This window comes from Gamsiella multidivaricata (genome assembly GCF_025024155.1).
Source record: "Gamsiella multidivaricata strain RSA 2152 chromosome Unknown BC939scaffold_29, whole genome shotgun sequence".
In the NCBI taxonomy this organism is placed as follows: Eukaryota; Fungi; Mortierellomycota; class Mortierellomycetes; order Mortierellales; family Mortierellaceae; genus Gamsiella; species Gamsiella multidivaricata.
The window spans coordinates 24456-40151 of record NW_026251737.1 but is presented as its reverse complement, the minus strand read 5'-3'; the positions used below and the strand labels follow the sequence as shown (position 1 = coordinate 40151).

Genomic DNA, 15696 nt, shown 5'->3' with positions numbered 1-15696 from the left:
TGGGGCACTTCGAGCAAGGCTCCGTACTCTGGCGCGGGAGCAGATGGATGCAATGCCAACGTTACGCTATAGAGCACTGCCAGACGATACGCAACGTCCGATAGGAGACACATTCGGGGTCAGTATTCCAGCAGCAGTGTTGCGCCACATCCAGCAACAGCGTACCCGACTGCAAGGACTGGACAAAGTTGTAATGTTTTCGGACGGTTCAATGGAAGAAGCAGGAAAGCAGGGTGTCCGAATGGCATTCGGCGTGGTAGCGCAGGAAAATCAAGACGCCATGCACACAGTGGTAACGGGCAGGATCGCAGGATTTGCTTCATCGACTAAAGCGGAGCTTGCAGGGCTTTTTGCAGCAATCCTGGCCAGTCCAAGGAACACGCCAACAACCATCTACATTGACAACTCGGCTGTGGTAACGCAATTTAAAGCCTTGGTGAGTGGGAGACAAGGAAGCACGGAACGCCAAAGGCTGCGGTCGACTTACGCGATCTGGTGGTCGGCAGTGCACAACGCATATGTACATCAAGGAGGGAAGATCAAGGTGGAGTGGATCAAAGGGCACGCAGGCCATAAGGGCAACGAGGCAGCGGACAAGGCAGCAAAAGAGGCGCACTTCAGTGACCTTTGGGCCATCAATGAAAAGGAACACAATGACATCCAGTGCCACGCCATGTTCAAAGGCGCGGTCGTTGAGGGTGATCTGAGGCAGGTACTTAAACGCCAATCAACGGTAAGGATGAACGCGTTATGGACAGAGCAGAACAGGACTAAGGAAAACATCAAGGATTGGAACCTGGTGGACTGGAAAGCAACACTGCACATCATTCACAACGGCAACACACCGAAGGGATTATTCACTAGCCCTAACGATTGTCAGCGTCGTGCGCACAGGATCAAGAAGCTGCACGGAATGTTGCCGACGCTGGCGTACATGAAGCAGTGGCGGCCGGATTTGTATAGCACAGACACCTGCAGACTTTGTGAGGTGGACAAAGAGGACACGCAGCATCTATGGCGCTGCGAAATGACGATGCAGCAGCAGCAGGACGGTTGGCAGGAAGCAATCGAGAAGGTCAACACAGATGGACGTAGAGCATGGAATAAAGAGCGCAAGCTGTGGGAGACGAAGCAAAAGCAAGCCAAGGAGCGAGGACAAGCCGCGAGAGGACAGGGACCAAGCTTCACACAGGTGACAGACAAGGCCATTTGGACAGCACTCAAGAACAAGATCAAGGGAGCTTCGGCGATCCGGCAAGCAAGCAACACACTCGGCCGTGTGGAGGACGAGACAAGGGACAACGATCAAGGGACCTGGACGGCTCAAGATTTGTACCACGGACTGACACCAACGGCTCTCGCCAAGGACTGGGAGAGCCTATTCAAGACGACCACCTCGATCGCGAGGTACATGGTCGGTCGATTCGTCAGGGCCATCGAGGAATTCGGACGGACAGAAATCTGGAACAAAAGATGCAAAGTCACCGTCGACTGGGAAAGAGAAAATGGGATCACTACCATGAGCAAACGCGCCCGGGGACGCAACTGTGTTGGAGAGCACAGACGTAGTGGTAGTGGTTTTGTTGGATCCTCCAGGAGACAACGACGTGCATTGGATGTGAAAGAGATCGAGGAACGAGCGGACAAGCGAGTGCTGCAAAGCTGCATGCAGCAGGTGGAGCTAAACGTGATGGAACGCACCGGCAACTGTAAATTTTTGATGATTGAGGAACGCGGCTAAAGGATGACCTTCGCGCACAACAGGCCAAGTAGGGAGCAGGGCTCAGTCACCGACCCCAGGCGGGGTCGAGTTACCACTCATGCTGACTGGGATTGTGAAGGGGATTGGAGCTGCGAGTGACCAGCAGCGGTGCGGCAAAAGCCGTTTATTAGAATATTGAGCACCCTTTACTATGCCTCTAGCAATAGGGTTCCCTAGTCTAGAGTCCCTCACTAATAAATCCCACATATCCTCGTGGGTTCTAGTTATCAAAAAAAAAAAAAAAAAAAAAAAAAAAAAAAAAAAAAAAAACCTGGCCCCGTGCTTGACCCAGACGCAGCGGATCGGACGCTGCTGGACTGCCTGCAAGGGAGGAGGCGGTTGACAACCATGGAGGGGATGGGGAAGATACCTCTTTTTTAATAAGGAGTTTTCAGCTTTTAACGCACTGATGAGATGTGGCAATTGTTGCGCAGGCTCTAAGGGCAGGCCCGGGGAATGTGACCTCCTGTCGGTGAGGACAACGATAGTAGATCTTTGTTAGTTAGTCTGATAGATTCGCAGAGTCAATTGACTAGAGAGACAAGTTGTTATAAAAAAAAGTTTTCAGCTACTCAGTCTCAGAGCGGCTGTAAATCATGTGGAAAAGATCAATCAAGCCATCCCATACATTATCCTTTCGTCCTCAGCACGCTCTCACTGCCGCGTCTAGCCTACCTTGCCTCCATATACTCGCGCCATGCTGCCATAGTCCCTAGGTGCACTGCCCAAGTTGACGCCTTCCTTGCAATACACCGAGCCTCTCGCTGCCCAAAATAAATGAGTTCGAAGCAACCAGACCGCATCAAACGACTTATGCTCCCCCCAAGGGACTCAATCGCAACCTTCGAGAGCAACTTCACACTATGTTGAACAGATGAGAAAAGCACGACCGGATCAAAGCCCTTTGTTGCTGAGGAGCACTTGTTAGTCTTTGTGAATTGGATTTTCAGACGTTTTTTCGTTTTGGGTCGATACAGCTTCACTCGCTTCTTTCGCTTGTCATAATATCATATTTCATTCGCCTGTAGATGCCAGTTCATTGAGATGGAGAAATGGCACCAATTTTTTATCAGAGTTGGAATTTGTCATAAAATGGGAGACTGAATTCAGCTTCTTCCTCCTTTCCGTCCCAGTTGTCGTTGTTGAAACCAAGGTTGGTCCATTATACTTTTTTTTTTTTTTTTTTTTTAATACAAATCGTTACATGTTAAAGGTAAACGATTGGAATGCTTCCGATATAAGGTCCCCAAGGATTTCCTTTAGGTACGGGGCACCGACAGCTGGTTGCGGTGTACGATCCTCAGATGTAATCAAGGAGATCATGCGAGTCTGAGCCTAAGGGATGCTTCGGCAGCGCACAAAACAAATATGGGTTTTACAAGTTCTAAAGAGGATATCAGGTTTGTTACTACGGAAACGCTGCTGTGCATGTCTCGGCGAGACCTCCAAAAAAGGAAGGACTGAGATCTGGAACAGACGTTGCAAAGTCACCGTGGACTGGGAACGAGAGCGTGGAATCACTTCTGTGAGCAAACGCGCCAGAGGACACACTTGTGGCGGAGGGCACAGCCGTAGCAGAAGTAATTTCATGGGATCAGCCCATAATCAGAGATCAGCAACAGACATGGAAGAGATCAGGGCAGAGGCGGACAGGCGCCTAGTACAGGGCTTTTGCCAGCAGCTGGAGCTGACTCTGATGGAGCGACTAGGCGGATGCAAGTTTTTGATGACAGTGGATACTGGCTAGAGGATGACCTTCGTGCACAACAGGCCAAGTAGGGAGCAGGGCTCCTCGAGTCACCACTCATGCTGACGAGGATTGTGAACGGGACTTAGCAGCAAAAGCTGTTTATTAGATACCACTTTTCTTTATGTTTCTAGCAATAGGGGTCCCTAGAGGATAGTATCACGCTAATAAAGCCCACACGTCCCCGTGGGTCCTAGTTATCAAAAAAAAAAAAAGGAAACGCTGCTGTGCATGACATTTACCTTCTAGCCTATAGTATTTAGTATTTGCTTTTAAATAAAACCAAGATCTATTTGACTGTTAGAGAGGCGATGCTGGTGAGGAAGAGAAGGAGCACCGGCACGAAATGAAAACAGGTATCATCCTCAAGCGTACCCCAGAAGATCGCCCCAACTATTCGGACACTCACACAGCCAGAGGTGAGAAGGAAGAGGAGGAAGTTCTGCTTTTAATGAAAAGTCCCGATTATGGCCTACTCTGCTTCAGTAGTACAGTTGCTGGAGCTCTTTCCTTGGTCTTAACCATTTTAGCAGACAAATATCATTTCTTTATTTTTTTTTTTTTTTTTTTTATTGAGAGTTTTCTACAACTTCGCCATGGTGGGTTCTCCCTTCCTGACCGAGGGATCTTCCCAATCCTCTTTGATGAAATCACTCGCCCTCTCTGCGATCATAACCGTCGGCGCGCACGTATGCGCCGCCGGCAGTTTAGGCATCACACTTGCATCAATAACCCTCAGCCGATCCACGCCATAGACGTTCAACCGACTATCCACAACCGCCAGCGGATCCGACGTTGGGCCCATGCGACAGGTCGATGTTGGGTGATAGTACGTCTCTGCCGAATTGCGGACAAATCTCTGCAGCTTCTCATCATCATGGTTCGGAACCGCCAGCTCACCCGGAAAGACCTCCCGTCCTCCGAGCTCGAGGTCCTGATTCATCCTGCGTCCCAATTTTCTCATGAACTTGACCGCCTCCACCATCACACGAACATCAAACGCGTCTGAGAAGTAGTTGGGATCGATAACGGTCTCGAATTCTGGCGGACCGCCATCGCTAGGACTATCGCTCTTCTTGGCTTTAATGGTGACAGTGCCCGCGGAACAGGGATTGAGCAGCAATGCGATCAAGGTATAATAGCTCTTCGAGTCCGCAGGCATGATAGTTCCGTGTTGTCGCATAAAGTACGGTGCAAAGATGATCTCGATATGAGGAGAGTGAGGTCCGCTCGCTCGCTCCCTGTACGTCCCATTGGCCTTCTCGCGTGCCACAAAATCCGGAGCGATCTCTTCGAGTCGGACAAAGTTCACAGCCTCGCCGACCTGGCTGGACAACGATCCCACACCGCGCAAATTATAGTCAAGAAGCGAGATAATCGATCGAGCGAGGGCAAGCTCTTGATGCCCGCCATGGGAGCGGTTGCGAGCCCTAAAGACCACGCCAAGCCCTAGATGGTCTGCAAGGTTGGCTCCGACACCTGGGAGCATGTGGACATGTGGGATGGAGGGTTGAGGTGAAGGACCGATTCCGGACGCGAGTAAAATGTGTGGAGAGCCGAACGCGCCAGCGCAGAGTAATACCTCTCTAGCCGCCACGACGCGTCGTGGAACTGGTTGGAAAAGGATCAGACGTCAGTCTCGACTCGATTGCAGGGCACATTAGCCAAAAACGTGCATGATTGGCATTTGTACCTTTCTTGTGATCCACAAACTCAACACCGTAGGCCATCTTGACGCCCTTTTTCATCTGGACTAGAATTCGCCTGATGTCCGCTCCATACACAACCCTGATCTTGCCTCGCGCACCACCTCCAGGCACAATGTCCTTGGATTTCAAGAATGCCCTTGACAACGAGCTTCGAACCGCATTACGCTGGATAAATGTCTGAATTCTGTTGACGCCCAACGTCGATTCTCCATTAAAGTCCTTATTAAATTGTATACCTTCCGCAATATTCGCCCGAATGAATCCTTCAGATCCGCTGTAGAGATGATGAAAGGTCACTTGCCAGGGTCCCTCCGTGCCATGGTACTCTGGATCGTGAGTCTCGTATTGCGATTTCCTGACCCTTTTCGTCAATGGCCCCTTGGGATGCGAGATCGGCAGATTGGGGTCGCTGAACCCCTCCGACTTTTTGAAATACGGCAGACACTCTTTGTAGGACCAGCCTGGATTACCAAGAGAGTCCCATTCGTCGTAGTCCGAAGCCGGTCCACGGTGATACATCATGGCATTGATGGAGCTGGTCCCTCCAAGTAGCTTCCCTCGAGGCTGCTTCATGACCCTTCCTTCCGCATGCGTCTGTGGCGTGGTCTTGAACTGCCAGTCTGTTGCACTGTCGACGTTGAGGATAAAGACGGCCGGTGTCCGAGAGGACATAATCTCATCCGAGTAACCTGCTTCCAGAACGAGGACCTTGACTTTGGGATCTTCTGCCAATCGACTTGCCATCACGCATCCAGCGCTCCCACCTGCGGATGAAGAAACCAGGGTTGGAATGTCTGTCAATTGAGCGTCTTTAGTATCGAACAACGTAAGTCGGGGCGTGCATACAACTCACCTCCAAGAACAATGTAATCGTAGTGTTCCTGAGTGTCTTTGGCATTGTCCCAAGGTCCCTTGCCCTCCTCAGGAAGACTTGCCAGATACGAGGCCGTGTTCAGGGCAGAAACCACGCCTCTGAGCACACCTGGCCTGGGCGCAAACATTTTGTGGGGCTCAAACTCAAAAAAAAGGAAGGGTACGAGGGTGAGATGAGAGAAATGATCAGGAAAGTATGATGGGCAATGGAAGTGGAGAACGAATGAGTAAAAGATTCCTCGGGTTTGTTGGATCTATTTTATTGTTGTAGCAACGCAAGTACCAGTCTCCCAGGCCTGTTTGGCATCGCCGGCTCGGGCTGTAGCATATTAATTGTTGTACCTTTCGAGGTACAAAGGATCGTTGCCGTAAAGTAGAAATGAAAGCGGTCTTCTGTTCCTCCTCGTCAAACAACAGGAGCAAACTCGTAAATCAACAGGCAGAGGCGCACTCGCGGCTTCAGCTCTGCACGTTAGAATAAATCTGTATTGCGCTTTTATTACTTGAAAAGAGGTTTTTTCTATGATACAATGTGTTGGTCCTCTAAACAAGATCGCGTCCAAGGTTTTGTTATATTTACTTCATAGTGGGCATGTTGACGTTGGCAACGGTGCTGTCAGCATCCTCATGGCGCCAGAGAGCAGTGACAGTCTTAGTCGAGGTATAGAAGCTGACTCCAGACTTGCCGTAAAAGTTAACATCACCACGGATCGAGCCACGGGAGCCAGTGAACGAGAACATGGGCAATGGCACGGGGATGGGGACGTTGATGCCGACCTGGCCAGCATCGACCTCGTTGGCAAACTTTCTAGCGATGGCGCCGCTCTGGGTGAAGATGGCGGTTCCGTTTCCATAAGGGTTCTTGTTGATGATATCGATGGCATCATCCAGAGTCTCAGCATTTAAGCAGACAAGGACGGGTCCAAAGATCTCTTCACGGTAGCACTCCATGTCAGTTCTGACGTTAGTCAAGATGCTAGGCCCAATAAAGTTGCCCTTCTCGTACTTCTGGACTTTGAGGCCACGTCCATCCAGAACCAACTCTGCGCCCTCCTTTACACCGGAATCAATGAGACGTTCCACGCGCTTGAGGGCCTCAGGAGAGATCAAGGGGCCGAGATCAGCATCGGCTTCAAAGCCAGAGGAGACTTTGAGCTTCTGTGCACGCTCGACGAGCTCAGGAAGCCACTCCTTGGCCTTGCCGACAAAAACTACGGTCGAAAGAGCCATACAACGCTGGCCAGCAGCACCAAAGGCAGCACCAGTAAGCTGGTTCAAGGTATGGTTCTTGTTGGCGTCGGGCATGATGATTCCGTGGTTCTTGGCGCCCAGGTTTGCCTAGATGTCATTGAAGAAGAAATAGTAACAAATGAATATACAAGCTCTATGGAGTGACCCTGAGCAGTTGCTCATCATAAATGGGAGTGTGCTCGTACCTGGACACGCTTGCCGTTGCGAGAACCACGCTCGTGGATGTAGTGACCAGCCTGGTCACTTCCGACAAAGGAGATGGCCTTGATGTGCTCGTTATCGCAAATGAAGTTGACGGTGTCCCTGGCACCATGAACGACGTTCAGGACACCAGCAGGGATACCGGCCTTCTGAGCGAGCTCAGCGAGGATCATGGTGGCGCCAGGGTCCTTCTCGGAGGGCTTGATAATGCAAGTGTTTCCAATGACATTGGCGAGAGGGAACATCCAGAGGGGGATCATAGCAGGGAAATTGAAGGGAGTGATACCGGCAACGACACCGAGGGGCTCGCGGATCGTGTAGGTATCCATATCGGTGGCGACCTCGAGGGTGTCACCCATGAGCATGTGGGGGATAGCGCAGGCTGACTCAACAACCTGGAGACCGCGGAGGACATCACCGCGGGCATCAGCCAAGGTCTTACCCTGCTCCAAGGTGATTGAATGGGCGATTCTATCCATGTTGTCACGAATCAGAAGCTGGAGGTCGAGCATCTTGCGCTGGCGGTGAAGGATGGAGGTCTTTCTCCAGGTCTTGAAGGCTTCAGCGGCGGTATCAGCAGCGTACTTGAGCTCCTCGGGAGTGGCCTCAGGGACGAGGGTGACGATCTCTTGTGTGGCCTGGTCAATATTAAGAAACGGAAGGGCGTATTAGATGAGTATGAGACATCAATAAGGAGAGTAGGGCGTACATGTACAATGGTTTTCTGGGATCCCCGGAGGCGTCTTACGGGGTTGCGGAGCTCAATCCACTTGTCAGTCTTGGAGTCGATAAACTCGCCATTGATGAACAGCTTTGTACGAGGGATCGACGATTGGGTGGCATAGAGAGCGGGTCTGGAGGTCGAGAGGGCACGCTTGAAGGCGGTCGAAGCCGCAACACGGCGCATAGCAGCATAAGACAACATGGTGGAGAGAGGGAGGAGGAGGGGTGAGGGGTGAGGGGAGAGAAAGAGAAAGAGAAAGAGAAAGAGAGATGAGGAGGGAGAGAGGGATGAGGAGGGAAGATGAAGAGAAAAGTTCGGGGGAAGCGTGGGAATAATTTTGAATGTGAGTGAGGTTCAGCAGTCCTTCTTCTTGCCCCACACTTGAGGTCGTATTGGTGCCATTCTCATCCATCTCCGATGAAGATTCAACCCCAGCTGCCTTGGTCACGTCTTTCCCCTCATCCGTGGACAGATCAACCAACCAATTGCCGCGGCTCTCTTTCCTTCTCCTAGTTCGCTGAGAACGACAAGTCTGTGTGACGATATAGAGGACATGGCACTTTATTCATTTCCTTCGCAGATCTACAATCTCCAGGTCAAGGTCGACCAGCTCCACATGGCCCTGGTCGCACGCATCCTATTTAAACATTTGGTCCGCACAGAAAGAGACATGAACAGCTTCTCATCAGTCATTTGTGCAGGTGTTAAGTCAGCTTCATGTATGTAGTTGATAAAAAGAGTCCTTACAGTGTAAATATCATCCTCTCCCGGATGCTGATGGAAAAGCGGCTTTTGACGACAATTGGTGATCACTTGAATTCCCGGCGGATCTGTTAACCTGAATACGCCATAGCTATAGTGGTACAACAGTCGATATCAACAGTATATGAGCAGATTGTATCGCTTCAAGGAAAACGTCAACGTGGCTGAATCCTTGCATAAGGGTGGCCTTACTCTTTGTCGTGCTTCGGAGCACACACAATGGCGATGGCCTCTGGCAGCATCAACTGGTATGAACAATGAGTATGAAGGTCGACAGAGCTCATAAAGCACGTCTGCGTTGGATGTGTCTGCAGTGTTTACGGGCAATATCCAGCATTAGTTATCATCAAAGGCCCATTCCTATGCTCAGTATGGGTTCAAAAACTTCCGCTTAGACATAAGACGAGAACATACATGAATCCAGCCCAATGTCATAAGATCCCGTTCGCTCTGGTATTCAAACAGCTCATCTTCATTGGTTGTGGAACACGTATCCGAGGTCGCAGTTTGCTTTGGGATAATGAGGGTTGTTACCGTCAGTCTGTTGTGAGACTATAAAAAGTCCGAGTTGACCAAACAAGAAAATGAGTGAGAGACGTGATGCCTCGCTTCAGAACCCCATTGTACGACACAATCTTAGATTGCATACACGAGACATGAATGCAATTTTACCAGTACACCCGCCAAGATTCCGCATGTCTCCAGATTCTTAATCGTATTGGGGCGTACAATGTTCAGGAATCTGTCCAGCAATCGCACAGGGACAATGAGAGTCCTCAATCCTCGCGAGAATTCTAGGGAGAAAGAGTACGGATGAGAACATGGTCAAGCGCGCTCATACCAAGGCAATCGCGTGCAGAACTGTCGAACATACCATGCACATCTTCCTCGATCTGGATTTTGGGCGGCAGTTTCGGTGCGTTGTTTAGCGAGACGGGTTTCCGTGGTAATGCTGGCGGTGGGCCTGTTGGCGTTGGGACAAGCTGTTGAGGCTGGATACTTGGCATCGGGGCTTCCGACCTACAAGTATAGGGTCAATCGGTCGTCTGTCAAAACTTTGAGACTGATCCAGAAACAAGTATTGATACAAATATTTTTGTCCGTCTGTCCTTACCGGCCATGGTATTGACGTTGATATTGCTCGGGGTATTGGATCTAAAGTCGCATAAGGTGCTGTCAGTAACCGTGCTCCCTCGACCTTGGGCTCAAGTCAGATAGCGAATGTTCATGAACATGTACCTCGCTGACTGCCACTGTATTGTCGTAATGATGATGGCGTGAATGAACGCGATGGGCCGGCTGGGCTGGGTATACTCCTGGGACACCTTCAAGTGCCTTGGCCAGTGACCAAGTCTGAGTCGGGGGGTTGTCAGCCCAGTGTAATTCCTGCTGCTCCCTGAGGTTCCTCTCTGTATTCTGTTTCCGCTGCATCTCCAATTGCTGCTGCGCTTCCATGGCCTGCGCTCTGATCTTTGCTTCCCGCTGTCGAATGTACTCCTGATAGTCCTCGTACTTTTTATCCAAGACCGGCTTCAGTGCCTCGGTTTCTTTCAAGGCTGTCATTGCACTCTAAAGTTGATAGAAAATAGGCGACATGGTTAATGTAAGAGAGATAGTGTCTATTTGTTCCCCGATTTGTTCGCTTTATTGGATTCACCAAACATACTTTTCTGAGGGCAAGCAACCAGGGCTTGTGATCCGGATTAGTGTAATCGGGGTGCTTCTGAAGTTCAGAGATGACTAGGCTGAAGAGGACTCAGCGTGAGACTAACGCCCAGTGCTGCATCCTTCCTTGTAAGCATCATGCAAGCTTCAGAACACGTACTTGCAGAATCGCATGTAGAGAATGTAGGAGGTCTGAAGGTCGCCTTCCATCTGATAAATCTTGGCCTATTTAACGAGAATTGGACCTTATTAGTATTTTTGGGCATCATTGACCCCAGTGAACGTTCGGGCAGAGTGAGCTGGAAGTTCAAGAATAGGCGTTGTTTCCATACCTGCTTGAAGAGGTGCTCTGCTGTTCGAAAGTAGAATCGAAGTGGTGTCGAGTCGACCATGGACACCTTGGCCCTGTCATTGAGCTCCTGACGAGGGAAGCATTTCTCGACCTTTGTCCCCCGCATGACTAGTCCGATCGACAGAGTAGGTGTGGAATGGGATGCTTGGGGATTGGTGGCAAGTGTGGTAGAGCAGAGAAGAACGAACATCGTTCTTGGCATAAGGTTGGTCGTGTCACGTTACGTGGCGTCCTCTCGAACGTCGTCCTGAACGGATTTGGCACCAAAAATAAAATAAAATAAAAAGAAATGCATATTATTATACATTGATACGTAAACAGAGGCATTGCTTGAAGATGTAGCGGTTTATTCGTACATTATAGTAGTGCCGCTCAGTAATGTGCTATGTACAAGCCATGCCAAGTTTGCTGGGACATGGTAAGTTTGCCACTGTCTAGTGGAAAATGTAGACAGAGCGAGGGCTCATCGTCCTAATCCTCTTCCTGCCTCCAAGGTCCGGGGGGTCGAGGCCAGGGAGGTGGCGGTCCGGGAGGTCGAGGCCAGGGAGGTGGAGGTCCGGGGGGTCGAGGCCAGGGGGGTGGAGGTCCGGGAGGTCGAGGCCAGGGAGGTGGCGGTCCAGGGGGGCGAGGCCAGGGGGGTGGAGGTCCGGGAGGTCCAGGCCAGGAGGGACGAGGTTCGGCAGATTGTTGCCTAGGAGGCTCAGGTCTAGGAGGCTGCGGCCTAGGAGGCTGTGGTCTAGGGGGTTGGGGCCTAGGAGGCTCAGGTCTGGGAGGTTGCGGCCTAGGAGGCTGAGGCCTAGGAGGTTGGGGCCTGGGAGGCTCGGGTCTGGGAGGTTGCGGCTTGGGGGGTTGAGGTCTGGGGGGTTGAGGCCTGGGAGGTTGAGGCCTGGGAGGTTGTGGCCTGGGAGGCTGAGGCCTAGGAGAGTTAGGCTGGGAGGGATGAGGTCTGGGGGGCTGCGGCATGGGGGGATCAGGTCTGGGAGGTTGCGGCCTAGGAGGCTGAGGCCTAGGAGGTTGGGGCCTGGGAGGCTCGGGTCTGGGAGGTTGCGGCTTGGGGGGTTGAGGTCTGGGGGGTTGAGGCCTGGGAGGTTGAGGTCTGGGAGGTTGTGGCCTGGGAGGCTGAGGCCTAGGAGAGTTAGGCTGGGAGGGATGAGGTCTGGGGGGCTGCGGCATGGGGGGATCAGGTCTGGGAGGTTGCGGCCTGGGAGGCTGAGGCCTAGGGGGCTCAGGCCTGTCCTCGAGGATCTTGACGGACCCGGGGTAGATCAGAGGGTTAAATCGCCTAATGGGTGCAGATGTCCAGCCGTAGATCATCCTGTTCTTGCAGCGATTGTCATTAAAGAAGGCATACTTGTACGAGCGGGAGGCGTCGAAGCTGCCGACGGCACCACCATCGAGACGGTAACAGCCAGGGGTGTTCTTGTTCCTCTGCTTGTGACCCTTGAATCCGGGAGAGGACCAGGCAGTGAACAAGGTGGGACCACCACGTTGCGGCTCGAGGCCATTATCGAGGCTCTCGGTAGGAGGCATACTGGCAATATCGTCACCCTTGGTGACAGCGGCGGACTCGGCAGCATTGTCCGAGGACTGCGCGGTCACCACGGCCACTAATGCGGCAATGGAGAGAAGGGATGGGACCTTCATATTGGCTGAAGAAGATGCTTGCGATGTTGAGAGGAGGACTGTTGAGGATGGATTGGTAGGCGAACAAGTATAGGTTTTTATACTTTGGAGACGGCGACTACTACTTCGAAGTCTCTGGTAGACATTTGCATGTGGGACGCATAGTGGGGTGCGATTATGCAGATCCAGATGACGAGAATAGATGGGAACCAGGGAACACCGTTTCGGGTGTTCTTAATGGCGCCTGGGCCCCTGCGCCGGTCTGGGCACTGAGGCTGCCAATGAGACGCGTCAACTACGAGAAAAAAAAATAACTCGAGGTATTTCAATGCTGATTCACACCAGGTTCTGGTTTGACATTTCTGCATGATAATTAAGCGTCTGTTCAAGTTGCAGATCGCCTATATAGGAACGATATAGCCTCCATGCGGGTATAAGGGTCCAGCTTGTGTTTTCTTTAACTATCGCTAGTCCGTCGCGTTCTATTCTTGGCTGTGGTCGCCACCGAGGCCACACAAAAGGACTGGAATGTTGCAGGAATGTCTCTGACGATCTAGAACACAGCCACAGCAGGAGAATTTAACGCACGCGACTGGTTGTTTGAGTGAGAGCACCAGAGTATCAGTCCTCAGCAGCACCAAAAGACTGTATTGGTTCCCATATGCGCATGTCCGCGCTTCTGGCTCATCGACGTGGGACACAGGGATACAGATACAGGGAAACAAACCTATGGAAGGAGCAAAGTCCGGAGGAGCAACCTTCCTAGTCGCGATGGAATTCGATGTTGTCTCATCAAACTTTATTTTTTATTTCTTGTACGTGAATACTTTATGTCACTGAAGACGACCCAGAACGCTGGTACCAGATCTCAACCAACACACAATAGACATGGCCCCGGTGAGCTACAGCCAATCAGACTTAGAGTTCTCCTCTCATACTCGAGTCTGCTGCCTATCACAGGGATGCATGCTGGCCATGGGCGGCTTGATTGGCTGGGGAGCTCTATCTCTTCGTTAATCCTTATAGTCTAAACAGGATTACGGCAAAGAGACGAATGTTGTAGTCGTACAGGCTGCCCGTGTGAAGACTTGCGTCGATCGGTGTTTTTTATTCCGCTAGGAAAGAAAGGAAGGGGGGAGCGAGCATCCGTTCGTTTATGTCCAGTCTTGCTGAGTGTGGATTCAAGTTCATGTTCCCTTTGGATCGCCGGACTAGTCTAGCACCTATACCGGGGATCCATCCACCATTTCTTGTGCATCTGCCATAGGCGTATAAATATTCTGCCTTGAACGCTGTCCTCCCTTGCCGCCCCCTTCACATCTCGGTACCCTCTCGCACCTCCCCTTCCTCATCCCTCGTCGCCAACATGATGCTCCCTGGTGATTACACGTTCCTCTTTGCCATCGGTATGGTCTTTGCCTTCCTCGACAGCTTCGGCATCGGTGCCAACGATGTCAGCAACAGCTTTGGCGCTGCCGTCGGTTCAGGCGCTCTAAACCTCAAGCAAGCCGTCCTGATCGCTTCCGTCTGCGAGTTTCTCGGTGCTTTCCTCATGGGTTCCTCCACTGCCGATACCATCAAGGGCGACTTAATCGACGTCAGTCTCTTCAGTGAACAGCCCGAGTTGCTGATGCTAGGCATGGTCTGCGCTCTCGTCGGTTCTTCCACCTGGGTCCTCTTCGCCTCATCCCGCGGCCTGCCTGTCTCGACCACACACGCCATCGTCGGCGCCATCACCGGCACTGGTATTGCTGGCTTTGGTTTTAGCACCGTCAAGTGGGGTGGTATTGGTACCATCGTCCTCTCCTGGCTGATCAGTCCTGTTGTTGCAGGATTGGTCACCGCCGTCATCTTCACCGTCACGCGTTACTTTATCCTCCAGCACAGCGACTCCCTCAAGCGTGGTCTCACGGCTATCCCCTTCTACTTTGCCATCACTATCTTCATCAATGTCTTTTACATTATCTTTAAGGGCTCACCCGGCCTCAGCCTTTCCGAGATGCCCCTTGGCACTGTCATCGGCATTTCCTTCGGTATCGCTCTCGTGGTCTTCCTCTGGTGCAACTTTTTCCTCAAGGTCTACCTGCGCAGAAAGCTCGAAGGCGAGGAACCTCTCCGTTGGTACCACTCCTTCTATGTCCGCTTCGTTTCGACTCGCGCCAAGGCCTCCGAGAATCTCGAGGAGATTTCTTCCAGTGTCCAGAAGGAGGACAAAACCGTTGGCGGTGAGATCGAGGAGGGCGACGGCACTGTGAATAGCAGCCTGGCTGCCCTGGACGATCCCGAACCCAAGTCTCTGTCCATGTTCCAGAAGTTGAAGAAGAAGGCTTTCCATGGCCTGAACCAGGACATCACCACGAAGACCGAGGACGTCGAGAACTTACACGACAAGTCTACCCGCTACGACAGCAAGACCGAGCAACTCTTCTGCACGCTTCAGATCTTGACCGCCTGCTTTGCCTCCTTTGCCCACGGTTCCAACGACGTTGCTAATGCCATCGGCCCTCTGACCACTATCTATTACATCTGGCAGCACGGTATGGTTGATGTCACTGGCCAGTCCCCTGTGCCTGTCTGGATCCTCGCTTACGGAGGTATCGCCATCGATATTGGTCTGTTGACATATGGCTACAAGGTCATGGCCACGCTCGGTAACAACATCTGCTACGTCTCGCCCAGTAGAGGATTCTCTCTTTCACTCGGCACCAGTTTGACCGTTTTGACCTGCTCCAAGCTCGGTATGCCCATCTCCACAACGCACTGCATCACCGGCGCCACCACCGCGGCCGGTCTCTGCAGCGGAGGAGGTGTCAAGTCCATTAACTGGAAGATTCTTGGCCTCATTGCTTCGTCTTGGATCCTTACCTTGCCTGCTGCCGGTGTGGTCTCCGGGGCTATTTTCGCGTTGATTATCAACTCTCCTCACAAGCTTTAGACTACACTATTGTAACATATGCTAAACACATAGACTTTATCCCCCTCAACTTCATGTACATTAAAGAGTTTCTTTTGTTCAGTTTTTTATAC

At 51.7% G+C, this 15696-nt stretch overlaps 6 protein-coding genes across 6 annotated transcripts; 1 reads left to right on the top strand and 5 right to left on the bottom strand.

Annotated features, from left to right (window-relative positions):
- Positions 1-4072: 4072 nt before the first annotated feature.
- Positions 4073-6359, bottom strand: BC939DRAFT_492613 (uncharacterized protein). The gene is made up of 3 exons (XM_051559532.1): positions 6072-6359; positions 5203-5982; positions 4073-5120 (listed from the first exon to the last, which is right to left on the bottom strand). The coding sequence occupies exons 1-3, from the start codon at positions 6217-6219 to the stop codon at positions 4093-4095; spliced, it is 1956 nt and encodes a 651-aa protein (XP_051412608.1). The 5' UTR covers positions 6220-6359; the 3' UTR covers positions 4073-4092.
- Positions 6360-6667: 308 nt separating this feature from the next.
- Positions 6668-8450, bottom strand: BC939DRAFT_396683 (Aldehyde/histidinol dehydrogenase; the record flags this gene model as incomplete). Its single annotated transcript, XM_051552311.1, has 3 exons — positions 6668-7429; positions 7528-8181; positions 8292-8450. 3 exons carry the CDS (start codon positions 8448-8450, stop codon positions 6668-6670), a joined length of 1575 nt encoding a protein of 524 aa, XP_051412607.1.
- Positions 8451-8537: 87 nt separating this feature from the next.
- On the bottom strand, positions 8538-11291 carry BC939DRAFT_449959 (uncharacterized protein). The gene is made up of 11 exons (XM_051555452.1): positions 11027-11291; positions 10855-10919; positions 10696-10774; positions 10269-10598; positions 10144-10184; positions 9904-10049; positions 9702-9823; positions 9444-9581; positions 9222-9337; positions 9015-9120; positions 8538-8904 (listed from the first exon to the last, which is right to left on the bottom strand). Exons 1-11 carry the CDS (start codon positions 11246-11248, stop codon positions 8833-8835), a joined length of 1437 nt encoding a protein of 478 aa, XP_051412606.1. The 5' UTR covers positions 11249-11291; the 3' UTR covers positions 8538-8832.
- An 84-nt stretch (positions 11292-11375) lies between these two features.
- On the bottom strand, positions 11376-12826 carry BC939DRAFT_449954 (uncharacterized protein). The gene is made up of 2 exons (XM_051555451.1): positions 11796-12826; positions 11376-11585 (listed from the first exon to the last, which is right to left on the bottom strand). Exons 1-2 carry the CDS (start codon positions 12688-12690, stop codon positions 11518-11520), a joined length of 963 nt encoding a protein of 320 aa, XP_051412605.1. The 5' UTR covers positions 12691-12826; the 3' UTR covers positions 11376-11517.
- Positions 12827-13921: 1095 nt separating this feature from the next.
- Positions 13922-14342, bottom strand: BC939DRAFT_449952 (uncharacterized protein). Its single transcript, XM_051555450.1, has one exon. It carries the CDS (start codon positions 14308-14310, stop codon positions 14053-14055), a length of 258 nt encoding a protein of 85 aa, XP_051412604.1. The 5' UTR covers positions 14311-14342; the 3' UTR covers positions 13922-14052.
- A 305-nt stretch (positions 14343-14647) lies between these two features.
- On the top strand, positions 14648-15645 carry BC939DRAFT_449951 (phosphate transporter). Its single transcript, XM_051555449.1, has one exon. The coding sequence runs from the start codon at positions 14669-14671 to the stop codon at positions 15602-15604; it is 936 nt and encodes a 311-aa protein (XP_051412603.1). The 5' UTR covers positions 14648-14668; the 3' UTR covers positions 15605-15645.
- The last annotated feature ends 51 nt before the right edge of the window (positions 15646-15696 follow it).

Bases quoted from the DNA above. Each gene is read 5' to 3' on its own strand.
- BC939DRAFT_492613 (XM_051559532.1), bottom strand. From the start codon at position 6,219: ATGTTTGCGCCCAGGCCAGGTGTGCTCAGAGGCGTGGTTTCTGCCCTG. The intron at 5,983-6,071 runs GTGAGTTGTATG...CTTCATCCGCAG, and splicing joins CGATTACATTGTTCTTGGAG to GTGGGAGCGCTGGATGCGTG. The intron at 5,121-5,202 runs GTACAAATGCCA...TTTTCCAACCAG, and splicing joins GTTTGTGGATCACAAGAAAG to TTCCACGACGCGTCGTGGCG.
- BC939DRAFT_449959 (XM_051555452.1), bottom strand. From the start codon at position 11,248: ATGCCAAGAACGATGTTCGTTCTTCTCTGCTCTACCACACTTGCCACC. The intron at 9,824-9,903 runs GTATGTTCGACA...CTTTCTCCCTAG, and splicing joins GATCGAGGAAGATGTGCATG to AATTCTCGCGAGGATTGAGG. The intron at 9,121-9,221 runs GTAAGGCCACCC...GTACCACTATAG, and splicing joins GCTCCGAAGCACGACAAAGA to CTATGGCGTATTCAGGTTAA.
- BC939DRAFT_449954 (XM_051555451.1), bottom strand. From the start codon at position 12,690: ATGAAGGTCCCATCCCTTCTCTCCATTGCCGCATTAGTGGCCGTGGTG. The intron at 11,586-11,795 runs CCCAACCCCCTA...CACCTCCCTGGC, and splicing joins CAGACCTGAGCCTCCTAGGC to CTCGACCTCCCGGACCGCCA.
- BC939DRAFT_449952 (XM_051555450.1), bottom strand. From the start codon at position 14,310: ATGCCTAGCATCAGCAACTCGGGCTGTTCACTGAAGAGACTGACGTCG.
- BC939DRAFT_449951 (XM_051555449.1), top strand. From the start codon at position 14,669: ATGCCCCTTGGCACTGTCATCGGCATTTCCTTCGGTATCGCTCTCGTG.